General features: G+C 35.7%; 1 protein-coding gene across 7 annotated transcripts in view; it reads left to right on the forward strand.

The window, feature by feature from the left end:
• Positions 1-19,562, forward strand: part of ARFIP1 (ADP ribosylation factor interacting protein 1) — a 119,213-nt gene that overhangs the window by 69,394 nt on the left and 30,257 nt on the right. For 4 of the 7 annotated variants that reach the window (XR_004438181.1, XM_033215504.1, XM_033215505.1 and 1 more), the window contains 4 exons: positions 6,200-6,308; positions 12,396-12,491; positions 14,072-14,184; positions 18,909-19,130. Coding sequence is in view for 6 of the 7 variants with exons in the window: in XM_033215504.1 (XP_033071395.1) it covers positions 6,200-6,308; positions 12,396-12,491; positions 14,072-14,184; positions 18,909-19,130 (540 nt within the window). In the remaining variant the exon portion in view is untranslated. Of the gene's footprint in view, positions 1-5,736; positions 5,780-6,199; positions 6,309-12,395; positions 12,492-14,071; positions 14,185-18,908; positions 19,131-19,562 lie in introns of all 7 variants that reach the window. The other 3 variants (XM_033215508.1, XM_033215507.1, XM_033215506.1) reach the window with 2 other exon arrangements.

Genomic DNA, 19,562 nt, shown 5'->3' on the forward strand with positions numbered 1-19,562 from the left:
TATCCTGCCTTTAAAAACAAAAACAAAAACTTATTTACTTCTTTATTACTTAATTACAGGACTTATTACCACCTATGTTTGTTTACTATCAATCTCCTCCCTCCCTATGTCCCCACCCCCCAGAACATGAGTCTATGTGGGCAGGGACTTTATCTGTTTTTCCTTCACTGCCATGTCTGTAGTATCTAGAGCAGTGGCTGTCATGAAGTTGATGGTCATTAGATGTTGATTCAATATGTAAGTAAATAAATAAGCCGTGCATGTTGGGTCACACCTGTAATTCCAGCACTTTGGGAGTCTGAGATGGGTGGATCACTTGAGTTCATGAGTTTGAGACCAGCTGGGGCAACATGGTGAAACTCTTTGTATTTTTAGTCTCTACTAAAAATACAAAAATTAGCCGGGTGTGGTGGTGCATGTCTGTAATCCCCAGCTACTCGGGAGGCTGAGGTGGGAGGATGGCTTGAGCCCAGAGGGCAGAGGTTACAGTAGGCCCAGATCGCACCACTGTACTCCAGCCTGGGCGATAGAGCCAGACCTTATCTCAAAAAAGTAAAATAAAATAAGTAAATAAATAATTTATGTTCCATAGCTCAGGCAGTGCTTTCTTCTTTCCTATTTGTTTTTTATGTACTTAGTCTATTCTGAATTCCTCTGATACTTAGTGTCTTTACTTTGGCACCATGTTCAACTTTTATGTTAATGTGTATCTTGTCTCCAATGAGATGGCAAGGAGTGTACCTTACCTCTTTCTCTGCCCAAAAAGTCTAATGTAAGAATAAGCAAATATGCATTAAATTATATTTCATAATAAACCTGTTATTATTGTAGCTTCTTAATCTACATGGCATTGAATCATAAATCCTTCAGTTCATTCAACAAATTCATTATTTATCTATTCAAATATTTATTTGATCCTCTTGTATCTCAGGTACTATTTCAGGTGCTGGGTATATAGCAGTAAACAAAATAGACAACAACCCTGCTGTCATGACGGCTATACTATAGTGAGGGGACACAAAAATAAACAGATATACACATAATATATCACTTAGTGGTCACTGCTATGAGAAAAATAGAACAAGGTAAGGGGAATAGGGAGTTCTTTTGTGGGGGTTATAGGGGACTGCTATGTTGTAGGATATCTTCAAAGGAGCAAGCCCTGTAAATCTCTGATCCAAACCTCATATCCAAACCAGATGGTAAAAAGACTTTTAGTTGGAAATCTAATGTTTTGAGAGACCCATTTGAGACCCAAGACAAATATTTTTATTTTCCTATATAAGAGACTTACTAGTTTATCTCTCTTTTTTGTTTTTTGTTTTTGTTTTTTTGAGGCAGAGTCTGGCTCTGCTGTCCAGTCTATAGGACAGTCACACGAACTGGCTCACTGCAACCTCCGTCGCCTGGGCTCAAGCCATCCTTCCACCTCAGCCTCCCCAGTAGCTGGGACAGCAGGCATATGCCACCATGCCCAGCTGAATTTTTGTATTTTTTTAGAGTTGGGGTTTTGCCATGTTGCCTAGGCTAGTCTCAAATTCTTGAGCTCAAGCAATCTTCTTGTCTCGACCTCCCAAAGTGCTAGGATTACAGATGTGAACCACCATGCCTTACCAGTTTATCTCTTTGAAAGAAAGAGTTTGATTTGGATTTTATGTACAGTAGGTAACCAATCATGTGTCTTGGGGTCTAGAATTCCTCAGATGCCTCACTTATTGAATATCGAGTGATGTTCTTCAGAATTCCCAAGCTTGTAGTCTTGAGGATTTTCACAAGTGTTCCAATGACTGTTTCAAAGACCAGTTTTATCTTTCAAATTCTCTTTAGAGAAATCTTTCAATTTCTCTTTCAAAATATCTTTCAAATTCTCTTAGTATGAAAACATTCCTGTCGCTACTGAAGGTACTTATTTTTAATGATCTTCCAGCTAGGCTTTTCTTGCGTTTTTTGGTTTGTATTCTGTATATTCTTTACTTTTTGTATCAAACTCATCACCTTCCGTTTAAAGCATATCTTTTTTCCCACATTTTTTGGTCTCTCACTCAGAAACTCTATTTCTACTAAAGATATTGTTTTATACATTTTAAAACAGATCTCTCGAACTTGTAACTTCTATCTAGTTGCTCTGTTTAAAGTCACTGGATATCAGAAGTTAATTATATGGTTAGTTTCACATCTAGGCATGCTCTAATATAATTAAGATGGGGTTGTAAGCATAATACTAAGGGTGGAAATACTTATAATTTCATGACTTTGTCACTCAGAAAATAAAAATCACTAATCCTAAGTGATATGAAAATACATTCTTAGATATAATGGTCAGTTTTAAATATAAGAAAATAATCTGCCGGGCGCGGTGGCTCAAGCCTGTAATCCCAGCACTTTGGGAGGCCGAGACGGGCGGATCACGAGGTCAGGAGATCGAGACCATCCTGGCTAACACGGTGAAACCTCGTCTCTACTAAAAATACAAAAACTAGCTGGGCGAGGTGGCGGGCGCCTGTAGTCCCAGCTACTCGGGAGGCTGAGGCAGGAGAATGGCGTAAACCCGGGAGGCGGAGCTTGCAGTGAGCTGAGATCTGGCCACTGCACTCCAGTCCGGGCGACAGAGCGAGACTCCGCCTCAAAAAAAAAAAAAAGAAAAAGAAAATAATCTTTCGTCATTCCAACTTCTAGTCTCCAGAAGAGTTCTATTTAAAAATTGGGATGAAGGAGAAAGACATTAATACTTGAAGTACCAGATGTTGTAGTGTACTTTTTGTATGTTGTCTATGAGGTAAGAATAATTATCCCTTAACATTATCATTTTACAGTCAAGAAACTCAGCAATTCAGACTACTTGTCTGGGGTTATGCAGCCATTAAGTGACTGGAGCCAGGATTCAAACTCAGGTATATCTGAGCTGACTTCAGAGCCCACATTGCATCCATTATATCAAACTGCCTCATCAAATGAGGGCTAGTTATTATTTTTTGAAATAATGGATGCATTTGAAATCAGAGCTAGTTCTCAGACATTTTCACTGATGTCCAAAGTGCTAAACAATTTTGTTTGCTGTCTGAAATTCCACCCTGTATCTCTGAGTCCAAAAATCATACTAAAATGCAACGAAAGAGTCACAGAGATTACCTTGAACCTACGGTAATATGAATACTTTGCACACTGAAGTTGATAAATGTTTTGCTTTCAACTACTATAAGTAACAAATCACTTGACACACATCTCACTGCCAGTGTGATGAAATCCCAGTGTTGAGAACTACAGGATAAAGGAGCCATTCCCAGACACAATCCCCTCCATTTAATTTATTCCCAATAATAAATTAGTAACTGGACAGGTATTTGTTTAGCTAGAAAAAGGAAACCAAGCTGCAAAATTGGAGATTTAAGATTCAGTGGATGAAACTAAAATGGCTAAAATTAAACAAAAATACTTATGACAAGGTAGATTTTTAGATTTCATAGACAGCCTACAAATGTTATTAACAGACAGTAGGAGGTCAGTATATGGGTGTTTGTTTTTGCGTTCTTAGGTGTTAGAATCTGGAGGGAATTTTGAGAACTATTTTTAATTTAATTGAACCAAATGGCTTTTTTATACTTCAGTTTTTAAAATGTTTTAGTAAAAATATGTAAGAATAGTTTTAAGCAATGTAAAACTCGACCTTTCAGAATGGAAATTATATTCGATGTATTTAATTTGAAATCATGTATTCTAATAAATGTTCATGGTTAACTAAAGAAGTTTAGTGATAGAGATTCAGCATACTCTGGACCTGGGTACCTGGTCGTAATATAGTCCCAGAGAGTCCTCCAAAGATGATGCAAAGTAGAGAAAAGCATGACTCTTTGGCCCAGCACCTGGAAGATTCTATTCATCTTTAGGAACTGTTTGTTTCTATTCTTTATAGCTATCTATTTTCATTTACAGCATATACCTTTTCTCAGAAGTACAGGGATGATGAACCAAGTCATTCTTACTGTATTTCTACGACATGTAAGTTAGTAAGTTCTACACTGAAAATAGTGAAAAACTTCAGGAAGAAAGGGTAATTGAGGATGGCTTATACATTGGTCAAGAAAAACATCAAGTACATTTAAGGAGTACATTTAGGAGAACATTAGAATCCAGATGGAAACTTCTTCAGCAAACATTCCAAAATAGGGTGTTTTCAAGTTATATTATACAACCATATCACTTAACTTGTCCTATACTATTTTTACTTCAGTAGCAGAGCAGATATAATTGTTTAAGATCAAATCTTCTTGGCTAGTGATTTAATCCCTTTGCATTTCGGTTCATGATTATGGGAATTAACTTCTGAAAGGCCTTCTTATTTCAGTAGTATATCTTATCTTAGCTATACCACTTTATTACTATATTTGACATATTGCTATACCCTGAATTTTCATTAAAAGTTTGTATTTTAATTACTCTTAATTATTCCTAAATTTCATCCCTTCTGTCCGTTCTTTTGGTCACCTGTCTATCCTAAACTTTAGCTATTTGAATACCTGAGATACAGTGGTATCTTATGATTGATCTTGCCTCAGTTTCTAACTCTTCCAAGCTGTTCTTACATGTCTACCAAATTAATATTCTTTAAGCAATCCTTTAACCAAATCAAGTAAACCCGTTACTCAAAATTTTCTGATTCATTTACCCCTATCTCGCAACATAGACCTTTAGCGACGTTGGCCATGGGAGCCTAGTTGCTGGCCTCCATGCTATCCCAATAATATGATAATGACTGCCCAGTGCTACCCACCCTGTCCTCCAAAAGTTTTTCTACTAGATTGAATATGAACCCTTCCTAACCCTATTCCATCCCTCCAACATTCCATATCATCCATGTTGGTCATTGATGCAGCTTAGAATCCATCTCTTCCATTAAGACTTTTCTTCTGTTGAATGCACACTGATCATTCCCTCTTCTGAATTCTTAACTACATTATAAATTATTATATACTTACCTTTTTGATTGCATATTGCCTTCACCTACTGATTAAGATGTGTATGTTTTGTCCTAGGTTTTAAAAAATAAAAAGTGTAACTCTGTTTTTGGAGAAATATCCTGGACCCCTGCTATAGGCTCTATTCTTTACCACTACATCAAGAAAAGGTGTAATGGATTAGAAAAAATATATAACACTAGTTATATATATTTAGGATCTAAAATCTGCTATCTCAAACTATGATCAGTCTAAAAATTTAGCTTACTAGCTGTGTTTAGTTTTAACTTGTCATAGCCCTGAAATTCCCATGAAAATTTAATAAAGGTAAATAGAAAAGTGGTTTTATTTTAGATCGAATGCCTTCATTTCAGTTTGATTTCTCTGAAGTTCTAGTCATGTGGATAGGCCAGATTTAAGTCTACATTATTAATAATTGTTGCATCACTTGAAGCCAGCGGACCGTAGCCTCAGCTTTACTTCCTGGTGATTTTACAGTTTTACTTGGCCTTTTTGCCTAATTATTACTTAAGCCCTGCGATTTAATTTACAAGGTTCTGGAAAAAAAAAAAAAAAAAACAGAATATTCTTAACTAGGATTGTGCTTTTTAGAGAACGTTTTGCTTCTTGACTTTTTATACTTTTTAAGCTCTTAAGACTCAGTGTTGAATATTATTTTTATTATAATAAGGTTCTGTTACAGGCTAATTTGCAGTTAGGTTAACTATTTTCATTGTGCAATGTAAATCTAAATACAGTTTTGTTTACCTCACCCTGATTGAAGTCAGAGAAGCCCTCTTGAAATGGAAGAGAAATTAACATGGCAAGTGAGTGATTTGTTTATACTACGCATTAGACAGGCTCATTGTGATTATATTAGACATCAGTCAGCTTTTACATATTAGACATGGCAATTGAATGATCTTAATTTTGCTCATTAAAATAATTTTTCTGATGTATCAGTAAGATTAAAATTTTTACATTGAATTTTAATATCTGCCTGCTGCTTAATTCCAGAATGATGAAAGTGTATTGTATGTGATGTACACAATACCACTTAATACAAATCTTGCTGTATTTGCTGCTGATTATATGTCATTATAGAATGCCATGACAGCATAAGGGAATACTGCATAGCAGAGAGAAAAATAGTCTATGATTTGATTAAAAGGATGCAATTATTCTGAACTGTTACATCATGTGGGATTTTTTACAAAGTTTTTTTATTTTATTTAACTCTTGCTAAGGATTTGAAGCATTCATTACCATCTGGACTTGGTCTCTCAGAAACTCAAATTACATCTCATGGCTTTGACAATACCAAAGAGGGGGTTACTGAAGCAGGAGCATTTCAAGGTAAGAGCCCATATATTTGTAAAGATGGCTGGGGTGGAGGATGGGAGAAGTTCACCACATGCTACCTTTATTAAGAAAGCACAAGAATGAGGGCCTTTCATTCTGTGATAAAACATTGATTATAAATGTCATCCTTTTTCTCTTCAATTTAAGTGTTATAGGAATTATTTCAGTAGTCTTTATATAAACAGATCAATGTGCATGGTATCACTGGTTATTATTTAAGAATTGGTTGTAAAATACTGAAATAAAAACAAAAATTATATCAGAAATGTAGGTGTAGATTATTTTAACTTGTAACTATGAAATTTATAAATTAGTGTTGATTTTCATAAATACAGATTTCTTATTTCAAAGCAAATAGAAAAATGAACTTTTTACGTTTTATATATATATATAGAAGGTCTCCAAGACCACACTCATTAAAAGTTTGTATTTTAATTACTCTTAATTATTCCCAAATTTCACCCCTTCTCTCCATTCTTTTGACCACCTCTCTATCCTAAAGTGTAGCTATTGAATACCTGAGATATAGTGGTATCTTATGATTGATCTTGCCTCAGTTTCTGACTCTTCCAAGCTGTTCTTACATGTCTGCCAAATTATTATTCTTTAAGCATTCCTTTAACCAAATCAGTAATTTGCTAGGAGAACTCACAGGACTTACATAGTGACACTCATGGCTATGATTTATTATAATGAGAGTAGCAAGCACAATCAGTAAAGGCAAAAAGTACATAAGCTAAGTCTGAGGAAAATTAGGCATAAGCTTCCAAGAATCTTCTCCCAGCTTAATTGCACAGGACTTGCTTAATTCCTCCAGCAGTGAGACTGACAACATATGTGAAATTTTGCTAACTAGGAAAGCTCATTTAGAAACTCCATGCTTGGGATTTTTACGGGGAGCTGATCACATAGGTTTCTCTGTCTGTTACATAACAAGATTCTAGACTTCCAGAAGGAAAGCAGGTAAGCAGCATAGGCCACATTGCAGGTAAACAGCTTAAGCACAGTGAGACACTCGGAATCATTCTGGCAATGGAGGGAATCCTCCCAAAATTCAAGTTCCCACATGCCAGCCTTTTTAAGGACAGGCAATTGGACCTGCTATGTTAACTCTTTTCTGCATACATCTCATATCTATGTCTGTTTTTAATAGGAAAATATTGCCTCCTTTCTTAATGCTTTTACTTGTGATAACTTTTTTAAACTTTTTTTTTTTTAACTCAAGCGAAAGTAAAGCCATGTAAACATTTAGATGTGGGAAATAGATTTTCTGGACAGTACTGTAAAGTGTAGCTATAGTTTATGTTCAGTTCAATTAAGCGCATATTAATTTTAATGCTGCGTTAAATTTTACAAAATGAAGAAACAGTTATGTCCATGCCTTTGTAAACCATAGCCCTCTTGCAGATTAGTATTCTGTATTTTTTTTTTAAAAGACAGAGTCTCACTCTGTTGCCCAGGCTGGAGTGCAGTGGCATGATCTCAGCTCACTGCAACCCCCACCCCCCGAGTTCAAGCGATCCTCCTGCCTCAGCCTCCCAAGTAGTTGGGATTATAGGTGCCTGCCACCGCACCAGGCTAATTTTTGTATTTTTAATAGAGACAAGGTTTCACCGTGTTAGCCAGGCTGGTCTTGAACTTCTGAACTCAAGATCTACCCGCCTCAGCCTCCCAAAGTGAGCCACCGCACCTGGCCGTATTCTGTATTTTTTTATTGTACAGTTGGCCAATACTTTATTTAAATAACAATTTAGATTTTGAAGTATATTCTCTGCTATATGGGTCCTGGAAATAGACATTTAGGATAATCCAGTATAATATCCTCTACTTTAGGCTATGAAATGAATGGACTGTCTACTGACATTTTTTTTCTCTTTTCATTCTTATATTTAGAAAAATAAAGGGAGCAATCATGTCAATGTCTTAGTAGTCATTCTGAAGCATCCGGGCATTCTTATATCAGGGATAACTTTGAATTTGGAAGAACTGACTGAGTACCTAAAACTATGAGTGCTGAAAAATATAAATCTTACTTTGCATAATTTGGTACCATTTTTTGACTAATCACCAATTCTAAAATTTAAATGTCGACATAGAATAAAAAACTAATTTCACTGTTAACATGGCAAGTGAATGATTTGTTTATACTACTCAATAGCCAGGCTCATTGTAATTATATTAGACGTCAGTCAGCTTTTACATATTAGACATGGCAATTGAATGATCTTAATTTTGCTCATTAAAATAATTTTTCTGATGTATCAGTAAGATTAAAAATTTTCTTTTTTTTTTTTTTTTTTTTTTTTTTTTGAGACATTGTCTTACTCTGTTGCCCAGGCTTGAGTGCAGTGGCGCAATCTCCGCTCACTGCAAGCTCCGCCTCCTGGGTTGACATCATTCTCCTGCCTCAGCCTCCCGAGTAGCTGGGACTACAGGCACCTGCCACTACGCCCAGCTAATTTTTTGTATTTTTTAATAGAAATGGAGTTTCACTGTGTTAGCCAGGATGGTCTCGATTTCCTGACCTCGTGATCCACCCGCCTCAGCCTCCCAGAGTGCTGGGATTACAGGCGTGAGCCACCATGCCTGGCCTAAATATTTTTAATGAAATTATTTAGCTGCCATTTTTACCCTTAATGTTACTGTATAATGGTATTATACAATAATTGAAATCAGTTGGCCATTATGAACTGGTGTACATGAGCATTAAAATGCCCATCAGTTTCACTTGCTTATAGAATGTCCTAATTCTTCTAATTGGAATAAGAAAACATATTTCATGATAGTGGCGGTAATATATGTCTCTCTGAACTGAGTGTATAAAACATTTAAAAATCCAAACTGTATTGTTGATCAGTGTATTAGGAAAATAATCGTTCTGCTGCTATACTTAGTTAAGCATTTGTTGGAAAGTTGTGATTGTTTTAAGATATATGTAGATAAATTGGAATGAACATGAGAAAGAATAACATATAATGATTACAATTTGGAAAACAGGTCTTACGAAAAAATGTTAAAGGAATTAGGACTGTGTTAGCTCTCTGGAAAGATGACTAAATGATAAATTATGACTATTTGCTTAAACAGTTAACAAGGAGAGTATTAGCCATCTACTTTTTCATCTATCTAGTGCAGATTTAAAAGTTATACTTCGGGGCCGGGCGCGGTGGCTCAAGCCTGTAATCCCAGCACTTTGGGAGGCCGAGACGGGCGGATCACGAGGTCAGGAGATCGAGACCATCCTGGCTAATACGGTGAAACCCTGTCTCTACTTAAAAATACAAAAAACTAGCCGGGCGACGAGGCGGGCGCCTGTAGTCCCAGCTACTCGGGAGGCTGAGGCAGGAGAATGGCGTAAACCCGGGAGGCGGAGCTTGCAGTGAGCTGAGATCCGGCCACTGTACTCCAGCCTGGGTGGCAGAGCAAGACTCCGTCTCAAAAAAAATAAATAAATAAAAAATAAAAGTTATACTTCAACTTAAAAACAACAAATATTGAAATCTGCCTAGCACCCAAGATGTTACAGAATCAGTAATAGTGGAAATCATGAATAAATCAAAGCTCATAAGAGTTAAGTGTACTTGGTACCAGGGTTTTGTTTTAATGGGGGTATAAATCTTTGCACATATGTATTCATCTTCTAGGTTTTTGTTGTTGAGATGAAATAGATTTAATTCCCCAAATTTAGCCAGTTAGTAAGATCCTGTATTATTGAGAGATCCTATATTATTATTTATTTTTTAGTTGGTATTGGTGAATGATTTTGGTAACAGTTGTTTAAAAGGTTAAAGTATTAAAGATACAGAGAAGCGATAATTACCTTTGAAGGTAAATCAAAAAAGCTGAAGTCCCAGTTACAGCCACACTACATTATTTGCTATTTTACTTTGGAGAGTGACATTTCATTTGTTACATATGTTATACACATCTCATGTAGTGCCATGGTTTATTTCTTATGCAAGATTAATAAACTGTAATAACTAGAACAATAGAGCTCCTATTCCTGGGGTCAAGACATGGAAGTACGGTAGTCTTCTTTTATTTTACACTTTCTTATTTAGAATCCCTTATGCTTTTGACAGTAGAGAGACAGTCTTTGTTTAAAATGGTGATCGGACTGGATAACCTATTAAAATGCCTTCCAACTCAGCAAGTAACTTGTAGATTAGTGATTTCTGTATTGAATTTAATAATGGAGATATTATGGTGTTCAGAACATCTGAGTCTCTAATAAGAAACTATTTGAACCTCTCTAGACTTTATTAATCTTACCGTTTAATGTGAGAGTTTAGTTGATTTCCATCATCCCTTCTGGTTTTAAATTTTATAATTTAACAGATTTAAAGAGACAAATATCTCTCACTTTGAAAGTTAACAACAATCTATTTAGTTTAGGTCTATTGTGTGTTTGAATTTTAATGTGAGATCCAGTTCAAGTTAAGGTTTATTTTATATTGTTAGAACTCGTGACTGTTTCTATATCAGAATTTAGTACATCTGGGATATGACCAGTTATTACTAATAGTAAGTAAAGAAAGTAGACATGTCTTTCTTATTAGGAAATTTAATTATGAACGTAATGCATTATATTTTTTCCAGAGAACTGGGGAAGAGTGTAGTTGAAATAAAAGTACATTATAGACATTAAAATATTCTCAGCTAAACATGGAAGAACTTTAATAATTTTTAAGTTTTAAAAATTTATTACTCCTTTTTTTTGGTTTAATGCTAGACATTAGCAACAATGTTGGGTAATCAGTGTTTCTTTCTTTTTTTCTTTTTCTTTTTTTAGTTGAGACAGGGTCTGGCTCTGTCACTTAGGTTGGAGTGCAATGGTGCGATCTCGGCTGACTGCAGCCTCCTCCTCCTGGGCTCAAGCAGTCCTTCTATCTCAACCTCTGAGTAGCTGGGACTACAGGCTTGTGCCACCATGCCTAGCAAGGTGGTGTTTTGCCATGTTGCCCAGGCTGATCTTCAACTCCTGAGCTCAAGCAATCCACCTGCCTCTGCCTCCCAAAGTGCTGGGATTACAAGCATGAGACACAGCTCTCAGCCGGTAGTCAATATTTCTTACTTTGTAGATAATTAAGGCTCAGAGGTGTTTAGTAATTTGCCAGGGTGTTCCTGATACCATGTGGTAGATAGAGCCAGAATTTTAAACTCTGTGTTAGAATTTAAAACTTAGTTGTGTTTCATTCAAAACTTGTGTTGTTTCCTCTGGTTCTCAAACTTAATTGTGTTTGAGAATCATCTTGAGTCGCTTTTGCAAAAGGATAGATGCCTGTTTCACTGAAAATCAGTAGATCTTGTTGAGTATCCCAGGTATGTTTGAAAAGCTCCAAAAGTGATTCTTATAATGTCAAAAAATACTCTATATCAGCACTTCTCAAATTTCAAAGTACATACAAATCACCTGGGGAAATGTTATGAAAATGCAGTCTTGGGTTTAGTAGGACTGGGGCAGGGACTGAGATTTTGCATTTCTAACAAGCATCCAGGTGAATTGCAGAAGGTCCCCTACGTCCACATTATGAACAGCAATGAGACACACTATGTGACATTTGATTTATGATTTGAAATTTTTGGCTGCAATTCCTGTGAAGGCTATAATTCATTCACATTTCTTGTAAGAGATATGAAAGCATGTTTTAATATCCCTTACATGCCTTTGAATTTTTACTTGAAGAGTTTTTCCTTCATATATGAGAGTAGCAAGTTATGAAATATTTACCGAAGCTTTAAATCATGCAGCTGTGGGACTGTATTCACATTCTGTTAACTGATTTTGGAAATAGTAGAGTCCAGTTAAAATCCTGGTTAGATGTCATCTTACCAGATTTCATCATATAGTTACATATTTTGTTTAATTTTGATAGTTTGATGAAAAGTTTATATAAAAACTGAGCCTGGTAGCATACATTTATTATTAGTCCTTCCCTGAAAGAAAATAAATATATTAATTCCAATTTTTAATCCTAGTGTTTGAATATTTTAAAGGAAATATCAGTAACCCTATATTCAAAATGTACAGTATGTGGAGGAGGAAAAGGATTTTCACAGTTAAAATGTCTACCTTTTCAGGTTCCCCAGCACCGCCACTGCCGTCTGTTATGTCTCCTAGCAGGGTTGCAGCTAGTCGACTGGCTCAACAAGGAAGTGATTTAATTGTTCCTGCAGGTATTCACTGCACTGATTGGATAAAGCCCTTCTTGCTACTGCTGAAGCTACACTAATTTACTCAGTTTCATAATCACTTGCTTTATATTCTTAGGTGTGTGTTATTCTGACTTTTTTGGTGGCTGTCTTATTAACAATAAAGGAAATAATTTTTCTAACTGTATCCTATCTTTCTGGCTTTTCAGAATAATTAGGCTGTATCTCATACCTGAAACTTAATCCGTTTTAAAATTAAAACATTGTAAAATTTAATTTGCTTTAAAACATTCTTTCTTTGCTCTGGAATATGTAGGTTTACCATTTGATCCTAAACTCTCATCTTTGCAGCTCTGCCTTCTATTTTCAGTTAAAGGAAAAACAACTTTCAACAATTAGGTTGGTTGTTTTTAAGAATGGGTTAAGTGAAAAAGGTCTTGACTTCTTACTTTTAGCTTTAACTTACAAATAGTTTGCAGATTGCAACACAATACTATTAATTTACCAATTATACCCAATGAAAAATACTTGGGAAAATCAATATCTTCACATTCAATTTGCTCTGCACTTGACTGTTACTGGACTATAAAAATGGGAGAGAAAATGAACTCCACGTTTCTTCTTATATGAAATGTTAACATTTATATTTTGTTTTATGAGAATTTTGTAAATTCTTAAATGTGTTCTGTTTTATATACCATTCTTGTTCTTGGACTGATAAAGCTATGGGAAAGATTGGTCTGGTTATAGGAATAGGTGAGAGAAGAAATTTTTGCCGATCCTAAGTTTTCTCTTTATTTCATTATTCTTTTTAAATTATTAGAAACTTTCCATCCCGAAACTGAAATGAAAAATATTTTGACTATGAAAAGTATTTTACTATTAAGAAGTATATAGTTGTAGAGTTGCTTTCATATCAAAAATTCTTAATTGTTGGAAGAGTACATTGTCAGGAATTTACACTGCTTCTTTATTCATTATGGCTCTTTTTGGTTTTCTTGCCTTTTTTGTGTGATCTTTTGAGAAAAAAGAGGTACAATGTAGATCTTGTTTCAACCCAGCCTTTCATACTAGTGATAACATATCTTTAATAACTATTTGAATTGAACAACTATGTGAAATTTGAATTATTTTTTTCAAATTCTCCAAAATTATAGCAACATTCTATTGTTGTTGTAGTCTGCACATTACAGTGAAAGATCACTGTGGGGAATACGTGTGGCCGCTTAGATTTTTATTGACCAAGATACTTCTTTTTTAGCATCATTAGTGTATAAGATTAGTTGTGGAAATTTTATTTTTCTTAAAGTAAACCACAGCTTATATAGAAAATAAGGCTGATTGCAGCAGGTTTGTTTTCTGTTTGTTTGTTTAAAGAAGACAGATAAGTCACATGGCATTTGTGTTTAATGGACAAAAGTGTTGTTTAAGTAATTAGGAAAGTATCCTCAGCGATTCCAGGAAGTTCTAGTTCTTTACTTTGTGGGAACCTTTTTTCTTTTTTTAGATGCATAAGTATTTTAATTTGAACAATGTCAGGGTTTTGTTTTCTTTCCCTGCTTGTCTTCATCTGGATTGTGTTTTTGTCTTTTGTTACCTTGCAGGTGGCCAGAGAACACAGACAAAAAGTGGACCAGTTATTCTAGCAGATGAAATTAAAAATCCTGCAATGGAAAAGTTAGAACTTGTAAGAAAATGGAGTCTAAACACCTATAAGGTTTGTAATTATTTAATGTTTCCACCCTAAATGGCTCTAAAAATTTTTATTTATATGTTTATTCAAGTCATTATGTTGCAATTAAGTGCCTATAGAGAAGAGAAAATGCCATCTAAACATGGTAGAAATACAATTAGAAAATGAAGTATTTGTTTTATCATTGATCTTTGCATGTAATTTAAGAATTTAGTACAAAAGAGTAAAAAAGCTATTAAAATGCTTATTAACTGATAATGTACGTAATTGAAGACATGTACTGCTTTGGAATTTATTTAGCTGCTACTATAGATATATTTGCTCCTTCCCCTCCTTTTGATACTTTATAGGAGCTGAAGGTCAATAGAGGTATATTAGTTCCACAAAGTTTGAAATTCTCTGATTTTACTATAATAACTAAGCATTAACTATATGGGCAACACTGGGTTGCAAGTGAGTTGTGTTTCTAAAGTTTATTAACATTCTTAGTTGCATTGCTTCAGAGTAATTGGTGATTATTTTTCTTATGCCCTCCATAAAACTAATAAGCAAATTATTTAACCCGTATTGTATTTGATGTATTACAAACAGCTCAACCCCCAAATCCACTTAGTACCTTTTGAATTTTAACAGGGACAAGACTGTAGAATTCGTGGAATAGTTAGGATGAAAGCCCTAGCACTCAGGTTAGAGCATTAGCCACAATTCTCCCTATATTCGTGAACTGATTGTGGGCCTAGTGATTGGTGAATTAGGAATTGTCTATATTTTATACAGAACAGGCCTTTCTTACATCTTCTCAATAGTAAAACAGAAGTGAATTTATTCTTTCAGTTAATGCCTTAAAAATATGATCTAGCCGGGCGCGGTGGCTCAAGCCTGTAATCCCAGTACTTTGGGAGGCCGAGACGGGTGGATCACGAGGTCAGGAGATCGAGACCATCCTGGCTAACACGGTGAAACCCCGTCTCTACTAAAAAATGTAAAAAACTAGCTGGGTGTGGTGGCGGGCACCTGTAGTCCCAGCTACTCGGGAGGCTGAGGCAGGAGAATGGCGTGAACCCGGGAGGCGGAGCTTGCAGTGAGCTGAGGTCCGGCCACTGCACTCCAGCCCGGGCGGCAGAGCGAGACTCCGTCTCAAAAAAAAAAAAAAAAAAATATGATCTAGAAGTCTTCTTCAAAAGTATAGGTTTTCTTAAGATGGTAAAACCTCCCTGAAACATGTTACATGAATCTGTCCAAAAATTATTTAGCTCATGTCAGTGTAGAATCTGAGAAATCCCAATGGTAGTCTTCAAAAAGTGATGCCTACTTAAACTAAACTCTTCTTCTAAAATATTCACAGATTTCTATTCCATCTTCTTGCTAATTCCACATAGCCAGTCAGTCATTAAGTCCTATGCATTCTGCCTTCTTAATATTCTTTCACCTTTTCCCCTGCTGTCAATCCCAGCCTTCACAGCCATAGTTCATATTTATTACTCTCTCACATTCCTGTAACAACTTCTTAACCAATTCTCTAAGATTGCATGTTCGACCCTGCCTAACATGGGTTCCCTCTTGTTTAAAATCCTTCAGTCAGTCCCCACTGTTTTAGAGTGGCATAAATCTGACCTCTATCTACCTTTCCCACTTTGTCTCTGCCTCTTTTCTATCTATGGATCAAGTTATTCATACCAAATTACCCAGAAACTTCCTAAACAATCTGTGCTTTCTCATACTTCTGTAACTTTGTTCATAAGGCTATATTTGCCTACTGCTTTGAATTCCCTTTCGTTTTTACTTGTTCATTTTTCATACTAGACTGAGCAAGTTTAAGCTTTTTGTTCATTTGACCCTTCCTCTCATGTTGTTTACTTGATATTTTCCTTCTTCATTATCTATTTATTCCTGTGTTTATGTGTTATTATCTGTTTCTTGTCTTGCATCTCTTATCTCTACAATAATCTGAGTTGAATCACTATTAAGATTCCATGTTTATCTCATATTAATATGCCACATTTAGCCTATTAAAAATTTGTGCTCGGCCGGGCGCGGTGGCTCAAGCCTGTAATCCCAGCACTTTGGGAGGCCGAGACGGGCGGATCACGAGGTCAGGAGATCGAGACCATCCTGGCTAACACGGTGAAACCCCATCTCTACTAAAAATACAAAAAACTAGCCGGGCAAGGTGGCGGGCGCCTGTAGTCCCAGCTACTCGGGAGGCTGAGGCAGGAGAATGGCGGGAACCCGGGAGGCGGAGCTTGCGGTGAGCTGAGATCCGGCCACTGCACCCCAGCCTGGGCGACAGAGCGAGACTCCTTCTCAAAAAAAAAAAAAAAAAAAATTTGTGCTAATGAAAATGACAACTCTTTAAAATGTTATACATATGGTATAATACTATGTGAAGGAGGCATTATTTTCTTTATGTTTATTCAAGTCATTATGTTGCAATTAAATGCATATAGAGAAGAGAAAATGCCATCTAAACATGGCATTAATTCTTCACCTTTATGCCTGCTTATAACTGTTATTTCTGTGGGGGAAAAAAGGCCACTCAGACAGCAGTGAATACATTTCTCTCACTGTGCTAAGAAACAAGGCTCCTTTAATGAGTTCTGACTTAATGGATTATTATATCTAGATTGCTGTGAAAGTACCACATGCTTTGGCTTGTGGATAGAGTAAATGTCTCAGGTAAGATTGCATAGGGAAAACCCTGGTATGGAAGAAAAATATGGGAATAAGTGACCTATCTATCTCCTTTATCTTGTTAAAATTTCAGGCATTATTTTTTGCTGATAGTTTTCTTGTTAAAATCACATACTCAGTTCAGCGTTTCTCTTGTGATTTTCATTTCCTAGAAGTCTTTGTACGTTTTCCACAGTAATACTTTCATCCCCTTCCATGGTTTTGGTCTCTCACCCGTCCTGTTATTTGTGGTTAAGAATTTCTCTACTTTTAAAAAATAAAACTCTTTTGTAAAAAGGAAAAAAAAAGTTTATAAGGATACTTAGTTGATGAGAATAGAAAATGTGTTGGGAAGTAGAAAAATATGTAAGCAGATTTGTGTATATTGACAAGAAAAAGTCTCAGGATTATTTTGTTCATAGAAAAGAAATATTCGGGATATTATATATAGCGTAATCTCATGTTTACTCTAAAAATATATATATGAGATTATATATGTTTAAAGGAAAGTCTAGTATACCTATCAGACTGTTAATAGTAGTTTTCTGCTCTTCAATGTGATTAAAGGAAGAGGAAATTCACCTCTTATTTCATACATTATTTTAATTTTTACCACAGACATTAATTCTGTAACCAGAACTTTGAAGAACATGATAAAGAGCAAGTTTTAAAAACTGTAGTACTGGCCAGGTGTGGTGGCTCATGCCTGTAATCCCAACACTTTGGGAGGCCAAGGGGGGCAGATCATCTGAGGTCAGGAGTTTGAGACCAGTCTGACCAACATGGAGAAACTCCATCTCTACTAAAAATACAAAATTAGCCATGTGTGGTGTTGCATGCCTGTAATCCCAGCTACTCAGGAGGCTGACGCAGAAGAAGCACTTGAACCCGGGAGGTGGAGATTGTGGTGACCTGAGATTGCGCCATTGCACTGCAGCCTCGGCAACAGGAGCGAAACTCCATCTCAAAAAACAACAACAACAGCAACAACAAAATTGTAGTATTTATTTACTACTTTTTAAGAATATTTCTGATAACATTTAATGATGAGGTATATATTAATGTCCCAGTTATTCTTAAAATGTGTTATTGAATGAAGTTGAGAGTAAAACATTAATACTAGAAAACTTATTTCCATGTGTTCTGAAATTAGATACTTTTTAAAAATTACAGGTTTCTAGGCTGGGCACAACGGCTCACGCCTGTAATCCCACTTTGGGAGGCCAAGGCAGGTGGATCAGTTGAGCCCAGGAGTTTGAGACCAGCCTAGCCAACATGGCAAAACCCCATCTCTACTAAAAATACAAAAAAATTAGCTGGACTTGGTGGTGCACACCTGTAATCTCAGCTACCTAGGAGGCCGACACATGAGAATCACTTGAACCTGGGAGGTGGAGGTTGCGATGAGCCAAAATCGGACCACTGCACTTCATCCAGCCTGGGCAACAGAGCGAGACTCCATCTCAGACAAAAAATATATATATATATATATGTTTCTGTATTATTATTTCTGGGGCAGAATACAATACCATAATATAATACCACACTGTCTGAGTAAAAGTAACTCAGTAGTTTCTCTCTCTTCCTCTTTTCCCCCTCCTTTCTTTCCTTCCTCCATTCCTCTTTCTTTATTCCTCATTCATACACACACATATATATCTATAAAAGTCATTTAAGGGGGAAGATAGAAGTAAAAGAACATTTGAAAGCATTAAGAGAGTAGTATTTTGGTGTTCTTCTTATTCCTATATTAACAGTCTATATTAGTCTTAATGCCAAATATCTCTGTTTTAGATAATCTACCCAAATGTACTAAACTTGCAACATAATTATGTGAGAGTTCTTATGGCAGTATATAAGTTTGCTAGATATGTCTTTAAACTTCCTTTGATTAGTAATAATTATTAGACACGTCTGGTGAATTTACTTTCTGAGTCCTGATCAACTAAGGGAGCTGACAATTTTCAGTTTATTACGCTAGCTTGTTTGAATCCAAAAAATGGTGTATGCCATATGCTCTAGCATTTGTATTTTGTTTTGTTTTTTCTTTCTAAACAAAATGCATCTTCCACTTTTAGTGTACTCGACAGATTATCTCTGAGAAGCTAGGCCGCGGCTCAAGAACTGTGGACCTTGAACTTGAAGCTCAAATTGATATATTAAGGGATAACAAGAAAAAATATGAAAATATTTTAAAACTGGCTCAAACATTGTCGACCCAGCTTTTCCAGATGGTACATACCCAAAGGCAACTTGGAGATGCATTTGCTGACCTGAGTTTGAAGTCACTAGAACTTCATGTAAGATTATTCTAAATAACTATTAGGGATGGGAGAAAATGATAATAGAAGTATTCAAAGAGGTAATTTGTTATATTTGTGATTTACTGAACTCTTAATGAAAATGGAATTCTGAGATTTTCTTTTAAGATATTTCATATCACTTTAAGAAGGCCCAACTGACTTCTGTTAACTTTACTTTTTATGAATTATCGCATGTATATAAATCTTTCATATTTTTCTTCCTGTTTGTTAATATTTTATTTTGCCTTTTACTTCTTACTGAATATCAAGGGTTACTGTTGTAATATGTTCTGTTAACTTTTTCTAAAAGTTGTAAAAATGTTTTTCTCTTTATTATTCTGTTTCCAGTAACATTTATGTAGACTTTAGTGAAGTGTGTGACTTAGCTTGTGGAAATTTGGTGCCAAAAATCTTAAGCTCTCCTGCCTT

Source organism: Trachypithecus francoisi, unplaced genomic scaffold, assembly GCF_009764315.1.
Source record: "Trachypithecus francoisi isolate TF-2019V2 unplaced genomic scaffold, Tfra_2.0 Lachesis_group1, whole genome shotgun sequence".
NCBI classification, from domain to species: Eukaryota; Metazoa; Chordata; class Mammalia; order Primates; family Cercopithecidae; genus Trachypithecus; species Trachypithecus francoisi.